Source organism: Mytilus edulis, chromosome 2, assembly GCF_963676685.1.
Source record: "Mytilus edulis chromosome 2, xbMytEdul2.2, whole genome shotgun sequence".
NCBI lineage: Eukaryota > Metazoa > Mollusca > Bivalvia > Mytilida > Mytilidae > Mytilus > Mytilus edulis.
The window spans coordinates 1,907,535-1,925,528 of NC_092345.1; the positions used below are offsets into that span (position 1 = coordinate 1,907,535).

The 17,994-nt window shown below is 33.0% G+C and overlaps 1 protein-coding gene across 2 annotated transcripts in view; it reads right to left on the reverse strand.

Moving 5' to 3' along the window:
• The window catches only part of LOC139510058 (G-protein-signaling modulator 2-like), an 85,168-nt gene that overhangs the window by 19,018 nt on the left and 48,156 nt on the right, over positions 1 to 17,994 (reverse strand). For both annotated transcript variants that reach the window (XM_071296280.1, XM_071296278.1), the window contains exons 3-4: positions 5,137 to 5,357; positions 883 to 1,018 (exon numbers count right to left, since the gene is read on the reverse strand). In XM_071296280.1, the coding sequence (XP_071152381.1) occupies positions 883 to 1,018; positions 5,137 to 5,357 (357 nt within the window). The remainder of the gene's footprint in view (positions 1 to 882; positions 1,019 to 5,136; positions 5,358 to 17,994) is intronic.

The following is a 17,994-nucleotide window of genomic DNA, read 5'->3' on the forward strand; positions in this document are numbered from 1 at the left end:
TATCTGAAAGCTGTCGTGATATTTCTAGGTGTCTGTTACAGCAGGTGATGTCTTCATAAGACTTACCTTATCTGAAAGCTGTCTGGATATTTCTAAGTGTCTGTTACAGCAGGTGATGTCTTCATAAGACTTACCTTATCTGAAAGCTGTCTGGATATTTCTAAGTGTCTGTTACAGCAGGTGATGTCTTCATAAGACTTACCTTATCTGAAAGCTGTCGTGATATTTCTAGGTGTCTGTTACAGCAGGTGATGTCTTCATAAGACTTACCTTATCTGAAAGCTGTCTGGATATTTCTAAGTGTCTGTTACAGCAGGTGATGTCTTCATAAGACTTACCTTATCTGAAAGCTGTCTGGATATTTCTAAGTGTCTGTTACAGCAGGTGATGTCTTCATAAGACTTACCTTATCTGAAAGCTGTCTGGATATTTCTAAGTGTCTGTTACAGCAGGTGATGTCTTCATAAGACTTACCTTATCTGAAAGCTGTCGTGATATTTCTAGGTGTCTGTTACAGCAGGTGATGTCTTCATAAGACTTACCTTATCTGAAAGCTGTCTGGATATTTCTAAGTGTCTGTTACAGCAGGTGATGTCTTCATAAGACTTACCTTATCTGAAAGCTGTCTGGATATTTCTAGGTGTCTGTTACAGCAGGTGATGTCTTCATAAGACTTACCTTATCTGAAAGCTGTCTGGATATTTCTAAGTGTCTGTTACAGCAGGTGATGTCTTCATAAGACTTACCTTATCTGAAAGCTGTCTGGATATTTCTAAGTGTCTGTTACAGCAGGTGATGTCTTCATAAGACTTACCTTATCTGAAAGCTGTCTGGATATTTCTAAGTGTCTGTTACAGCAGGTGATGTCTTCATAAGACTTACCTTATCTGAAAGCTGTCTGGATATTTCTAGGTGCCTGTTACAGCATGCTATAGCTTCATCAAACTTTTGTAGAACTTTGAGCGTGTTGCCTAAATTGCCACTGGCTTTGGCCTCACCAATCATATCTCCTAAGGTTCTAAAAATAACAAAGAGCCCTTCAGTTGATTCAAAACAAATAAATGTGTTCACATATGATGCCTGGCTTGCATAAAACATTATAAAGGAGCATCACTTCAGAATGTATAAGTGACACCACCAAAAATCAAACTTGATCTGTGTGATTTGTGGTAATAAGCATTGTGTATAAGTTTCATAACACTTGGATGAGGCAAATTAAAGTTAAGAGAACGGAAATGAATTTTGAGAAGTCCATATAGACAGACAATGATTAAACGTAATGCCCTGCCTGGGTCATGACAGGGGCCTAAAATTTGGGTCTTTTTTTAAGCATAAAATTTCATAGTTATTTAATTTTTTCCATTATTCAACTACTTAAGTATCTGATATAATATGTAGAACATCACTTATCACGGCAGAATCTCACATAATGATTCAAAATTAATCTAATTCATAGCTATCTTCTTTTCTTTCTGCTTGCTTTACTCTTTTAATTGTTTGTTACATACTTCTAACATGCATATTTTAAATGACATACTTTTCATTGAAAACTGAGTATGTTTTTGCTAATTAATTCTGTTGGTGATTTTCTTAATAATGTTATCTATAGGTCATCCATTTTTAACAATATGTACCTTTTCAAGGGCTTATTCTCAGAAACTCTTTTTACGCATCGCAGATTAATACTAACAAGTGAAACTGCGAGCTACTGCTCACTGATGATACCCCCGCCGCAAGTGGATAATATTAATAGTGTAAAAATATGCAAGTGTTCGGTAAACAGGAAGTTGTCGAGTGATGAATCTGAAAACGCATCACACGGTATAGCTGACTTATAAAAATCCTGAAACCAAATTTCAGAAATCCTTGTATTGTAGTTCCTGAGAAAAATGTGACGAAAATTTTTAACTTGGTTATCATGTGTAAAATCATACAAGTGTTCGGTAAACAGGAAGTTGTCGAGTGATGAATCTGAAAACGCATCATAAGGTATAGCTGACTTATATAAATCCTGAAACCAAATTTCAGAAATCCTTGTATTGTAGTTCCTGAGAAAAATGTGACGAAAATTTTCAACTTGGTTATCATGTGTAAAATCATACAAGTGTTCGGTAAACAGGAAGTTGTCGAGTGATGAATCTGAAAACGCATCACACAGTATAGCTGATTTATATAAATCCTGAAACCAAATTTCAGAAATCCTTGTATTGTAGTTCCTAAGAAAAATGTGACGAAAATTTTCAACTTGGCTATCATGTGTAAAATCAGACAAGTGTTCGGTAAACAGGAAGTTGTCAAGTGATGAATCTGAAAACGCATCACACGGTATGGCTGACATATATAAATGTTGATACCAAATTACAGAAAGGGTGGATGTGTAGTTCCTGAGAACTAGAGGCTCTGTGTCGCTCACCTTGGTCTATGTGAATATTAAACAAAGGAAGCAGATGGATTCATGACAAAATTGTGTTTTGGTGATGGTGATGTGTTTGTACATCTTACTTTACTGAACATTCTTGCTACTTACAATTATCTCTATCTATAATGAACTTGGCCCAGTAGTTTCAGTGGAAAATGTTAGTTAAAATTTACAAATTTTATGAAAATTGTTAAAAATTGACTATAAAGGACAATAACTCCTTAGGGGTCAATTGACCATTTCCGTCATGTTGACTTATTTGTAAATCTTACTTTGCTTAACATTATTGATGTTTACAGTTTATCTCTATCTATAATAATATTCAAGATAATAACCAAAAACAGCAAAATTTCCTTAAAATTACCAATTCAGGGGCAGCAACCCAACAACAGGTTGTCAGATTGATCTGAAAATTTCAGGGCAGATAGATCTTCACCTGATTAACAATTTTACCCCCATGTCAAATTTGCTCTAAAGGCTGCGGTTTCAGAGTTATAAGCCAAAATCTACATTTCACCCCTTTGTTCTATTTTTAGTCATGGCGGCCATCTTGGTTGGTTGGCCAGGTCACGGGACACAATTTTTAAACTAGATACCCCAATGATGATTGTGGCCAAGTTTGGTTTAATTTGGCCCAGTAGTTTCAGAGGAGAAGATTTTTGTAAAAGATAACTAAGATTTACGAAAAATGGCTAAAAATTGACTATAAAGGGCAATAACTCCTAAAGGGGTCAACTGACCATTTCAGTCATGTTGACTTATTTGTAGATCTTACTTTGCTGAACATTTTTGCTGTTTACAGTTTATCTCTATCTATAATAATATTCAAGATAATAACCAAAAACAGCAAAATGTCCTTAAAATTACCAATTCAGGGGCAGCAACCTATTAACGGGTTGTCCAATTCATCTCAAAATTTCAGGGTAGATAGATCTTGACCTGATAAACAATTTTACCCGTGTCAGATTTGCTCTAAATGCTTTGGTTTTTGAGTGATAAGCCAAAAACTGCATTTTACCCCTATGTTCTATTTTTAGCCATGGTGGCCATCTTGGTTGGTTGGCCAGGTCATCGGACACAATTTTTTAACTAGATACCCCAATGATGATTGTGGTCAAGTTTGGTTTAATTTGGCCCAGTAGTTTCGTAGGAGAAGATTTTTGTAAAAGATGACTAAGATTTACGAAAAATGGTTAAAAATTGACTATAAAGGGCAATAACTCCTAAAGGGGTCAACAGACCATTTTGGTCATGTTGACTTATTTGTAGATCTTACTTTACTGAACATTTTTGCTGTTTACAGTTTATCTCTATCTATGATAATATTCAAGATAATAACCAAAAACAGCAAAATTTCCTTAAAATTACCAATTCAGGGGCAGCAACCTATCAACTGGTTGTCCGATTCATCTGAAAATTTCAGGGCAGATAGATCTTGACCTGATTAACAATTTTACCCCTTGTCAGATTTGCTCTAAATGCTTTGGTTTTTGAGTTATAAGCCAAAAACTGCATTTTACCCCTATGTTCTATTTTTAGCCATGGGGGCCATCTTGGTTGGTTGGTCGGGTCACCGGACACAATTTTTAAACTAGATACCCTAATAATGATTGTGGCCAAGTTTGGTAAAAATTGGCCCAGTAGTTTCAGAGGAGAAGATTTTTGTAAAAGCTAACGACGGACGACGACGACGACGACGGACGACGGACGACGGACGACGGACGCCAGACGCCAAGTGATGAGAAAAGCTCACTTGGCCCTTCGGGCCAGGTGAGCTAAAAATGTGACGAAAGTTTCATGGGACGGACTGACTGACGGACGGACGGACTGATGGACGGACGGACGGACGGACTGACAGACAGAGGTAAAACAGTATACCCCCCTTTTTTAAAGCGGGGGTATAAAAAGAGTTAAATCTGCTTACTTGACAGATTCAATGTGATCAACCTTTTTGATTATAAACAAATATGATCACAGAAATGGGACAAGGATATGTGTAGTTCAATCATCTAAATGTGCCTACATTGTACCATGTATCTACGAAATTATACACTAAATGGGCCTACATTGTACCATGTATCTACCAAATTATACACTAAATGTGCCTACATTGTACCATGTATCTACGAAATTATACACTAAATGTGCCTACATTGTACCATGTATCTACGAAATTATACACTAAATGTGCCTACATTGTACCATGTATCTACCAAATAATACACTAAATGTGCCTACATTGTACCATGTATCTACGAAATTATACACTAAATGTGCCTACATTGTACCATGTATCTACCAAATTATACACTAAATGTGCCTACATTGTACCATGTATCTACCAAATTATACACTTATCATTGTTTTTGTATGCACATTTCTTGACATGTATTCATTGATTGATTGATTGTTGCATGTTTAATGCCAAGTTTGGAATTATACGTTGGTAAATAAATGACATTTTGGCAGGACCTTTAAGTTTCCTTGCGTTCCCTAGAATTAGTAAGTGTAATATTACTATTTCTAGCTATAGGTATCTGCATGGTCTACAGGATAAGTGTGAGCTATTGCCCTCACTTAACAACAGTTGCTCATTTGTCTGAAACTTTTCTCTAATTCATCCTCTCCTACAAAATACAACTTTACAACTCCCCTTACCTGGCCAAAATGAGATCTAATTTGTGATAATCCAGTGCCTTGTCATACTCCTGGCTTACCTGGCCAAAGTGAGATCTAATTTGTGGTAATCCAGTGCCTTTCCATACTCCTGGAGGTAGAAATAAGCATTGCCAAGCTGACTGTATATGGCACTGAGAGTTTTCAGATCATCTGTTCCTGCCTGGACGGCTGCTTCGAAAAACTGGACCCCGGTCTGACAGTCTCCAGCCTTACATAGCCTCTCTCCCTCCAGGGCTAGTTCCATACAGGAACAGTCCATCTATAAAAGAGGAATTTGTGAAGATAAACATTTATTACTGAATCCTTTTACATTATTCACATTCAAGCACTTCTTGACAACACAATGATCATGTTTAATTACTTACATCTACTTCATGTGGTGTCTGGTGGATAGTTGTCTCATTGCCAACCATACCACATCTCCTTATTGTATAATTACTTGCATCCACTTCATGTGGCGTCTGGTGGATAGTTGTCTCATTGGCAACCAGACCACATCTCCTTATTTCTATTTATAACAAACTTTAGAGAAATACGTATTACTTTGTTGTCTTAAAGAAAAGGATGATTTTTTTCAGGGCTAGTTTATATACAGAAATTGGAACAAAGAACAAATAGGAGGGTTGCAAAAAATATTTCTGTAAACAACAGTGAATTGTACATAATGAAAGTTAAAAAAAAAAAAATACTGTAAGTTCTGAAATTATTGCGAGGTTTTTTGTAATGCGAAAAATGCAACTAGGCGAGAACTCACATTCTCACATTTGTTGCATATATCTGTATGACACTTTTTCTGAAGTCGCAAAAATTAATCTTGCATTGTATGTGACCATTCTTAAAATATCGCAATAATTAATGCACACAATGATATCTGTATATGGAAATATAAAATGGGAAAATGGGGAAAAAATATTTCAACAACTCAGTACAAGAAAGTTGAGAAAAATTTGTATGGGAACAAAAGGAGACTTGTATATCTCCAATATCTTTGTCCTACATTAAATTTTGTGTGTATAAACTGATAAAGGCTACATGAAGCCTGAATTGTTAATCCGGTAAACATAATTACCCATATTGATAATCAAGTTTACTGGTAATTCAAGGGGAAAATGATAAACAAAATCTTCAAAGCCTCCACCCCATCCCTTTGGATCACAGATATTGTCAGTTTATGTTATTCAACATTAAGAGAGGCTTTAAGCTAGTTATAAAAACAAGGTTAGGTCCACCATTTCCTACACAAGAAAATGCCTGTACAAAGTCAGGAATATGACAGTTGTTATCTATTCTTTTGATGTGTTTGAGCTTTTGATTATGCCATTTGCTTGGGAACTTTCAGTTTAAAATTTTCTAGTAGTTTGGTATTTTTGTTATTTTAATTTTCATCACTAAAGGGACTTAAACTATACACTGACAAAAATGTCACACATGTGAACATGCATGACACATGCATGGCATTTTTGCCCTAGAAAGGGGTAAATATTTGGTTACATATATATTGGCATTTTTGTAGATTGAAAAGACTACATTTGAAAGTTCATCTTATCTTTAACTTCCAGGCTGGACGTTGTATTTAAGGAACCAACTCAGAGAACTAACAATAAAAGTCCTCTTGTATGTCTTGGTTTTTGGTGTATTGACATTAGGTTGGTGTCATACTGAAGAATACTCCTATGTTCATAAGAAAAAAAAATTAAATGTCAGTAAACTTTTCTATTTCAGAATAAAAATGTCCACAGATAAAAATCTATCAACTAATTACTACAAGTACCTCTGTCAAAAGATTGGATCTGAGGAAGATGTAAAAGTCAGAAGATTGGCTAACATAATACATGACATTGGAACAGAGAACCATATAACTAGTGGTAGTAAAGGTGAAGGACTTAATCTTAGTGGCAGTGATTTAGATATAATGTTTGTTGATCTTATATTTAAAGTTTACGAGTCTGATAGACATTATAGAGAGGTTAGTTCCAATCATAATAACATTCCTCTGATTATGGATACAGATGACACTACACCCTGTTTCACATTGTTACGTCTTTTCAATAATATTTATGAGCAACATACTGAACTCAAACAAATGGTAGAAGATACATCTCAGGGAAGTCTACTTTCAAATGAACTATACAAAATGTATATTTTTAATGTACCATCATTGCCACGTAAAATTCATGGGCCTTGTTTATCAGACGAAAAGGATATGTATGATTTTGCATTTTGCCTAAAATGTGACCAATGGATATCTGAAGCTCAGCCATGGATATACAGACCACGTACAACATGGCCACCAGCAGACATCATTTCAAAAATAACCTCATGTGGTGTATTATTTGTTCCAATTGGCTTGAAAGGATCCTGCAATGAAAGTCTGCAATGGAGAATTTCGTTTTCGGTAGCTGAAAAATTTCTCATATTTTCTTTCAGCCATACCCAGTTGTTATGCTATGCTTTATTGAAAATCTTGCTCAAAGAAATTGTGGATAAAAATGAGGATTTGAAAGGTTTATTGTGTTCCTATTTTCTGAAGACTTTAATGTTTTGGATCTCAGAAGAATCAGACCCATCAATATGGAGACCAGACAACATCATACCATGCTTCATGGCTTGTTTAAAGAGACTATTATACTGTGTAGAATATGAGACACTGTTACATTATTTCATTCCTGACAATAATTTGTTTTATTTAAGATTCAATACTACAAACAAAGACAAATTAATTGGAATCCTGAGTAATTTAAATAAACAAGGAATTCAGTGTTTTAAATATTCACAAACTGTGAACGATTATAAAGGACTAACTAAAAAAATTGATTTAATGAAAGGAAAAATTAGAATAATATACGAAACACCAGAATGGACTTTACTTTCTAAGTATCATAGCCTGCTATATAACTTGCTACATCATTGTAAAACTGTTCTTTCACGAGATATATTTACAATACATCTGCCCAGGGCACACCAGATTGTTCCACAAAACCAACTTGTATCAAACAACAAAGAGAAGTACTACAAGTACAGACGTGACCTCAGTCATCTGGTGATAGGAACACAATCAGATGCATTATCAGGATGGCTGGTTCTAGCTTCCTTCTTCTATAGTCATAAACATTACTTGATATCATTAGATATCATTTATTATGCTTTAAGCAAATGCACTGATGATAAAAAACTTGTTCCAGTCAAAGAAATCCAGTTAAATCAAAACCAGATATCTGTGTTCAATTTCATGAATCAAGGCAACTGTTTCACAGCAATCAAATTAATAACAGTCCGATGGGTTAAATTTATTTCAAATCCATCATTTTTTCCACAAGAACTACATTTAATGTACCAACTGTTGTTTAAGAACTTAAATCTTCCTCATCTTCCTTTTTACTTTCCTCCTGTATTTTTTGCACATATGCTGCAATTATTTTGTTATCAGCATTTAGATGACTTATCATCATGTAAACAAAAGTCACAGCTGTTAACAAGGCTTTTACGAGATCATTTAAATAGTAAAGACTTATATGGCACCAACATACTTGAAGAAAGTTACAATCAATTATTTTTTCCAAAACAAATAATATAGCTAATTCCAGATGATGGATGATACAAGTGAAGCATCAAGACAGTGTCTACATGTAGTTGATATGAATGACAACAAGAGGCTGTCAGAGAGACAGAAAACCAGATTTCCTGCAGAGGTTGAACACTGAATAGTTGAGCAAGTATGGACACAACATCTAAGCTTAAAACAACCCTGAATTGGGATTGTGATTGAATATTTGATAAAGCATAGGTTCATGACACAAAATAAATATGGTCAAAGAACTGAAATGTAATGAAATGTATCCTTTAATAAAATAAATTATCTATATTATCTTATCAATTTGCAAATTTAAACCTCAAACAGAAGCAAGTAAAAATTAAAGTTAACACAACAAATATAGCATTCAGAAAATTAGTTTATACAGAATAACAAACAAACTACCACAAAATGACCTTCAATTTAACCTATTAGCTATAGGGATTGGTTAAGCATGCTTTTGTCAGTCATGTTCCATGTTCGATTTTGTTTACCAATTCCATCAATAAAATTTCATTCTAATATAGTACATATCTATACTATTAAACGAGAAGACCTCATTTTGGGTGTCGCTTCTCCTCTTTCCACAATAAATTAATCAACACGCCTCTGTGTCCTATAGGTATAGTACATAGTCTCATTTGTCATCTATTCATATGATTATTCAGATTGAGTTATTTTGGGAGAAAAACGAGAAAAAAGGCATCCGGATATTGTCCCGCCATTGGACGAAATTTTAGATTAGACTTCCGGTTTGCGTTTTTCTGTATACTTTGAACATACATATACAAAGAATAAAGTGTATTTTCAGAATTCTATCTGCTATCATTTTCAAGTTTACTACCAACGGCGGTCACAGAGTTTATTAAATAGAGAGGATCTGTATACTATATCAATGACCACCATGGACCGATTAGTAAACTTAGAATTGAAAGTAAATACACTATATTTATAAGTAATGAATTTTCATAATATACAGATAAGCGCTAAAAATATTCATGTGAACTTTTGATACCTTTTCTGAAATTCGCCAGTCATTAAATCTTTTACAAAAAAAAAGAAGATGTGGTATGATTGTCATGTTGAGACAATTCTCCACAAGAGACCAATATGACACAGAAATTAACAATCACTGTACGACCTTCAACAACGAGCAAAGCCCATACCGCATACTCAGCTTTAAAAGGCCCCGAACTGACAATGTAAAACAATTCAAACCAGAAAACTAGCGGCCTTATTTATGTACAAAAAATGAACGAAAAACAAATATTTGACACATAAACAAACGACAACCACTGAATTACAGGCTCCTTACTTAAATGTCCATAACATACTAAATGTACTAAATGTATGTTCATATTGAAATTGATAGAAAACCAAAAATTGGAAATTTGGAAATAAAGGAGGAGGGATGAAAATAAGCATTTTCCTATGACTTATGATACTTTTGCTGAAATTCTCCAGTCATTCAATATTTTACAAAATTCTTCCAACAACACTTTACTTTAAACTACGCTCTGAATGTCCGCGATTTCGCGGGTGTGTTCTAGTACAGGTAAAAATGAAGATTTACTTGGCTTTTTTTTTTTTAAACCAAAAACATGAAATCAAACAGAAATGAAAAGTCCAATTGCATGATGTTGCTTTATTTTCATATTAATGCTTATGTTTATATTGGGTTGTCACCTAAGGCAGTCTTCAGGAGGTCATCTCATTATATGTTATTTAGATGGCATCTAGACTAAAATATGCAAGCTAATGCCCCTTTAATAAACGTTAGCCATGGCGGCCATGTTTGTAAACCGATCAAAACTTGTGATACAATTTATAAACTAGATACCATAAGTAACATTCAGTTAAAGTTTAAAGGTTTTTGGCCCAGTAGTTTCAGAGGAGAAGATTTTTGAAATAGCTTATGAGGAAAACAGAAGACGGATGCCAAAGGGCCCTGGTGAGCTAAAAACTTGATGTGTTGATCGGGAAAGCCTCCCCTGCTATACACACCATAAGTACCCTGATGCTTTATTCTCTTAAGGATGTACTTCGGTGAGGTTTTGGAATTCGTGTTAAATGTTAAGACTCCTTGGTGTTTTTCCATACATAACAAGGTAAAATATTTTGCCCCATAACACCCATTTATTTTTTCATATAAGACTTTTAAATAGCTCATGAAAGATTATTTACCAAAATTTTAGAAGATTCTTGATTTTCTTTCTTTTGTTTTGAGACCCAAATAATACCAATACAAATATAAGATAAAAGTCTGAGTCAGCCTTTTCCCGCCATATTTTAAATCTCAAATATCTCGAAAAGCAGGTCCATGACCTATCAATATTTTTAGCTTATTCTTATCCTTAAAGAATGCTCTAACAGCTTATATATTCAATTTTAAATTCTTGATTTATTAATTTTCACCAAACCTCACCCAAGTACATCCTTAAGTGGTTCTATCTTGGAAGATAGTATAATAGAATGTAAAGGGGCCATGGTGCGTAATTTTTAGAATTTCCAGGGTGCTTTTTAAAAATTCAGGGGAGAACACTGCAGTATAGGTCTGAATTATCCAGTCATTTTTAAGAAATAAAATAGCTCGAAGAGGAGCTCCATAACCAAGTTCAAGTTTATTCTAATCTTACCACTATGTAACATACAAGAATAAACACAATATGACATATAATACACAATAAAAATTTAGAATGCATGTGCATTCTTAAAGAATTATGAGAGACTTTTATATACAGTATCAAAACATAAGAATAAAACACAGCAATATCACCATCCACCAGGGTAGTTCAAGGATAAAAATCATACATCTAGTCATAAAAGTATCATCTTCAAATTTCAATAATAAGAAAGTATTTTGTCGCAATAAAACATTATGGCAGGTTTTGGCAACAGAACTACAAACATTTCCTATTTTGAATAAAAATATAAATCAAACAATATTATTATATTTTTAGCTTAGTATTTATTTCCTTAAAAAGGGCACTAGCTACAAGATGTAAAAAAAATTTAAATTATGATTTTTTTTTTGTGCAATCATTAACGAAAGTGAAGTAATATAAATTTGCTTTTAGCAGCCTGTATGGTTTGATTTTGTCAAAATAAGCAAGTGAATTATCCTACCTCATTGAATCCTTATTCATGTGACCTCCAATTTAACCTCATAGCTTTAGATGGATTACGCATGGATTATGCGTGTTCAGTTATTAAAAGGAAAAGAATGTCATAATTGAAAGTGAAACAAGGGTGGTTCATTTGATTGACTGACACGATCCATAAAAACTCATTTTGGTAAAAACAATAATTAACTTATTTTTTATCCTATAACATAAAATCAAACAGACATAAAAAAAAATCGAATTGCACGAGATTGCAATTTATTTGTATTCATGTGTATGTTTATGTCTTGCTATGTGACCGTTGGTAGTTTTGGTAGGTCATCTTGATAGTTAATTAGATGGTGTCTAGACTGAAATACACACGAAATTCTGATATATATTATCTAGTATATGCATTGTTAACTGTTTATTTCAGACTTATTGTAATTTGAATATGTGTTTTAGTATACATGTTATAAATCAAATATGAGAATTTGAGTCAAATTAGTGAACATGATTTTGACAGCTAGTATTATTAACTCTATAACAGGTCAGGACCACTACCTTATATGGAAATGCATAAATTAGCATACTTATGTTCTCTCACATGTACCTGTTTATTTACATGTGACGCAATTTATTTTTACCTAGGTTTTTGACCAATCCAATAAATGAGTAACAATGCATGATGGACTACTACGTGTTTACAATCAACCGAGAACATGTGTTATTTACTGAAATACAACACATTTTTTCGTGCAATGCGGGATTCACAATTTCACTTAGTTTTTCATTTTGTTTATCCTCATTTATAGTTCGTGATACAAAGTATTCCTTCCATGCTCAGATTAACAAAGAGTTGTTTCTATGCGAAGAAAAAAGGGTTTGAATTACCCGATATATAGCCATTAATATGTTTGATGATGGCACGGAGATTTCATGTATTCGTCCACCAGACAGCAACGAAACAACAGCGAAAAACACAATTACCCATGAGACAAACTTACTAGTGTTAAGTAAGCCGTCGATAACAGCCGGTGCTAATATTCACGAGTGCAGCAATTTCCGTATAGACAATTAAAGGCAAATGTGTGATCCTTGAATTTTGTGTTCGTAAAAAAGGCGAAGAAATATTAACATACATGGCAGTGTTAACAAAATCTACAAGTATTTATTTTTGTCACATTTCAGTATACGAGACTTCCAAACTGTTCCCTTTTTTGTAAGGTAGTTAAGTCAGCAACTATAGTTTCATTTTGTTTTCGTTTTTTAACGGGCTCGGACATTAGCCAAACTGAATACAATCATTACAACTGATTTCCTAATGCTTGCAAAGTAAAACTTTGGTTGGCTTGCTTGCTTTGTGTGTATAGTTGTTTATACAAGCTTTGAAAATAAGATTGACATCTTTAAACAATATATATAGGCATAGTTTAACTCGTATATTTTATATTTGAATTTAATTGGTTGTTATCCTTATATGCTTGTACAATATACAAAGCAAGCAAGCTAACAAAATTTTGCTCTACATGCATTAGGAAATAAGCTGTAATGATGTTATCCATATGTATGTGCGACGAGGTGGAAAATTTGATATGTTTTGTGAAAATTACAGCATTGGATCTAATATAAAAAAAAAGTTGTGGTATGATTGACAATGGGACACAAGAGACCAAAATGACACAGAAATTAACATTTATAGGTCATCGTACGGCCTTCAACAATGAGCAAAGCCCATACCGCATAGTCAGCTATAAAAGGCCCCGATATGACAATGTAAAACAATTCAAACGAGAAAACTAACGGCCTTAACTATATAAAAAAATGAAAGAAAAACAAATATGTAATACATAAACAAACGAAAACCACTGAAATACAGGCTCCTATATATACAAACCTATATACATTTTTATTTATTAGATAGATTTCTTCTCCCTTTGTATATTATATTGGCCGTTTTTTTGGGGGATTTTTTTGCTGTTTTTTTTGTTTGGATTGTTTTCACAAGTAAATTTTGGGTTATTTATAGCGTACTATTCGGCATTTTAAACCTATGACTGCTTACTTTACTAGATTATGTCTTTTTTGGAAAAATGTCTCATTTGGCACTAATACCGCATCTTCTTATTTCTATATACAAAGCACGTTTTAGAAGAAAAAAAATGATAGGTAATATGGCACCCATTATGATCCAGAGACTTTTAATATTGTAGATATTTTACATATGTCAACAGGACAGCAGCCGAACGATAAAAAAACCTCTGAGGTATATTTTGTGATAAAATTAGCAACAAACGGATATTATCGATGGATGAATTTAAACTATAAAAAATTTATTGAGCTATATACCGTACCCGCTCAGTGGCGGATCCAGGGGCGGGGGTTCCGGCGGATGGACCCCCTTTTTTGGACGATCAGTGCATTTGGATGGGGACATGTATTTGGAACCCCTCCCCTTTTGTCCAGGGTTAGGACCCCCCTTTTTAAAATGGCTGGACCCGCCCCTGCCTCCTTCATAACACTTCTTTTTAGCATACTGAATATTATGATATTCTTACTATTAGTTCAGGTCCTGATAAAAAAAAAATACACATTCAGTACAGAAAGAAGTGTTTCAATGAAAGTTTCGTGTTTTTCTAGGCAGAAATGATTTTGCAATGACATTATCCAGGTTTAAAAGAGCTCAAATGATTTTCTTACTGGACAGTGGTCACTTCATTGGATATTTCACTGTGTCATGTCGTGAAACTAATGCAGGTTCAATTTATAACAATGCACAAAACCGGTTCAACTACTTTTGCAAGGCGAAAAAGAAAGTCGAATCGTGCAGCCAATAAACAATATTTTTTTAATCTGAGCATGCAAATTGAAGATTACGTTATATATTTTACATTAAATATATTTGCAGAATAAAAACTTTGGTAATGAGAGTCCCAGACAATGTATTAATTGACTGTTTTCCCACTAATTCCACGTGTTTTAAGTTGTAGTTTACTCGTAGTAGCCCACAATGCATTGTAGTTCATTGAGTCGATTGGTCAGTTTTTCAAGGCCATATTGGTCTTGTGTTTTGGAAATTACTATGCAAATATATTCTGACGTCAGAAAATCTAGAGTTCTCGACCTGTATAATATGCTCTACCAATTCATAGTATCAATTTTAAATTCTTGATTTTTAGATTTCACCGAAGTTCACCCTTAAGAATCAAAACTTATCTATTATGTAATGGACCTTGCATTGTAATGTTAACATTTAGATAAGATTTCATCACAAGTTTAAGTGAATACCAATACAAACATATTCTTCCAAAGTTTCGTTGTTTTAGCTTTCACAGACTACTTTCAGAAAATAATCTGCTCATAACATTCTGATAATGAAGGAGGACAAGTTCTAAACATGAGCCCTCTGAATACATATCCTTCAGATAATTCCCAAAAAAGAATTTTTCATTTTCATTTTTATTTATTTTTATAACATATATTATGCACAAAATACCCCCCCCCCCCCAAAAAAAAAAAATAACATTACTATTATCCATAAAATTTAATCCCTTTGAAATCAATTTCAGTTAAAAATAAAAATGTAAATACCAAAACTAAAATGTGAAATTAGCAAGATATATATAGTACTCACATTTACAGGCATTAAAACAATGAAAATATGTCCACAAAAGTGACCAAAGAACACATGTAGTCGTAGTTGATGTCATGGATCCATTAACAAGTTATACAAATTGATTCCCAATAATTCTCAATAATATTAGCAGGTATTAACACTCAAAATAATTACATTAAATGGGTGTAAATTACAAAATAATATAATTAATGGATTTTACTGTAATACAATCAATGGGTTTTACTGTAATATAATCAAGAGGTTTACTGTAATACAATCAATGGGTTTTACTGTAATATAATCAATGGGTTTACTGTAATACAATCAATGGGTTTTACTGTAATATAATCAATGGGTTTACTGTAATACAATCAATGGGTTTTACTGTAATATAATCAATGGGTTTACTGTAATATAATTAATGGATTTTACTGTAATACAATCAATGGGTTTTACTGAATATAATCAATGGGTTTACTTGTAATACAATCAATGGGTTTTACTGTAATACAATCAATGGGTTTTACTGTAATACAATCAATGGGTTTTACTGTAATACAATCAATGGGTTTACTGTAATACAATCAATGGGTTTTACTGTAATATAATTAATGGATTTTACTGTAATACAATTAATCATCATGGGTTTTACTGTAATACATTCAATAAGTTTTACTGTAATATAAAATCCATAGAAATTACTGTAATATAATCAATAGATTTTACTGTAATATAATCAATAAGTTTTATTGTAATAAAATCAATGGGTTTTACTGTAATATAATCAATGGGTTTTACTGTAATATAATCAATGAGTTTTACTGTAATAAAATCAATGGGTTTTATTGTAATATAATAAATGGATTTTAATGTAATACAATCAATGGATTTTACTGTAATACAATCAATGATGCCTTTTTTTCAGCCGTTTCTCTGGCGCCCTGTTGTTTTTATAGTGAAAATCTTGTCCTATGCCCCAAACTAGTGAAAAATTTATAAGGACTTATTAATATTTGCAAAACTATGTTTGGACACATAAGAAAAATGTTGGAATATTTGTCTATGGATTAAAAATTGGAAAGGATTTTGGTGCAGACTGCCCAAGGTATATGTTAATGATTCAGAAAAATTTTCAGCAATGAAATGCATGGTTAGTTAGGAGTTAACTGTATTGTATTTTAAGCTCCAACGGCATCAATTGGGGATTTGATGGTCGCAAATTAAGTTTACTGGCGACGCGTTAGCGGAGACAGTAAACGGTTATTTGCGACCATCAAATCCCGAATTGATGCCGTCGGAGCTTAAAATACAATAAGTTATCTCCATTCTAATGAAACTGACAGAAAACAACGTTTAAACATGTTTTTAAAATCTGTCATATGCCGTCTGCGCTTGAGCGTACGTCCCATAGCATCAATTGTCAATTGATGCCATGTAAGAAAGTGACTTTATCCAATCAAAATGAACGTTACAAACGTTGTTGCATTAGAATTTCCTATAACTGTCAGACACAAGGGAACTTTTTTTTGCTCAACCCGTAATTTGTATGAAACTGAATGTGACGTATCACATATTGGTGCTATTACAACTTGAAACCTTTAACATGAAACAAGATAATGGGGAACATATCATTGAGACAGCAACCAAACAATACAGATAACCAAAAGACGTTGGTGGTATTACACCTTGAGACCATAAATATGAAACAAGATAACGGGGAACAAGTCATTAAGACAGCAACCAAACATAAAACAAATAAGCAAAAGACTTCTAAGGTACACAGTCATCAACATTAGACATATGTCCTGAATAGATTTTTCATTCTAACAATCAAAATCTAATAAAAAAAATAGATGAAAATAGACGATAATTTTGTCTTTTCTTCTTTTTCACATTGTTTCGAGTAGCAACATCATGGGAATTCTGTTCAATATTTTAATTAAACTAAATTTTGTTTGACAATTGCACATATAGTCAGTCTATGGGTCTTCTGATGTCGTATTAAACTGCAGCCAATCAACTAATCAGTTGATCTCATAGAGATTGGTACACCCAATTTCAGTTTAATTCCAATTGAAGAATTTTTAAAATAAATTTGATCATCATACCTTTATAAACATCAGCAAACTTCAGAACCTTAATTAAGATAATCATTAAAACAACTAAATTGATACCAAAGTGTGCTAATGATAAAATACATTTAATTAAGTACTTCAATCAATACCAAAGTGTGCTAATGATAAAATACATTTAATTAAGTACTCCAATCAATACCAAAGTGTGCTAATGATAAAATACATTTAATTAAGTACTCCAATCAATACCAAAGTGTGCTAATGATAAAATACATTTAATTAAGTACTCCAATCAATACCAAAGTGTGCTAATGATAAAATACATTTAATTAAGTACTTCAATCAATACCAAAGTGTGCTAATGATAAAATACATTTAATTAAGTACTTCAATCAATACCAAAGTGTGCTAATGATAAAATACATTTAATTAAGTACTTCAATCAATACCAATCTTTAGGTTCTAATTATCTATTTATTTATATTAGATATGTTATTTCCTAAGAAGTATTGAACTTCAAAACTCCAAGAAAA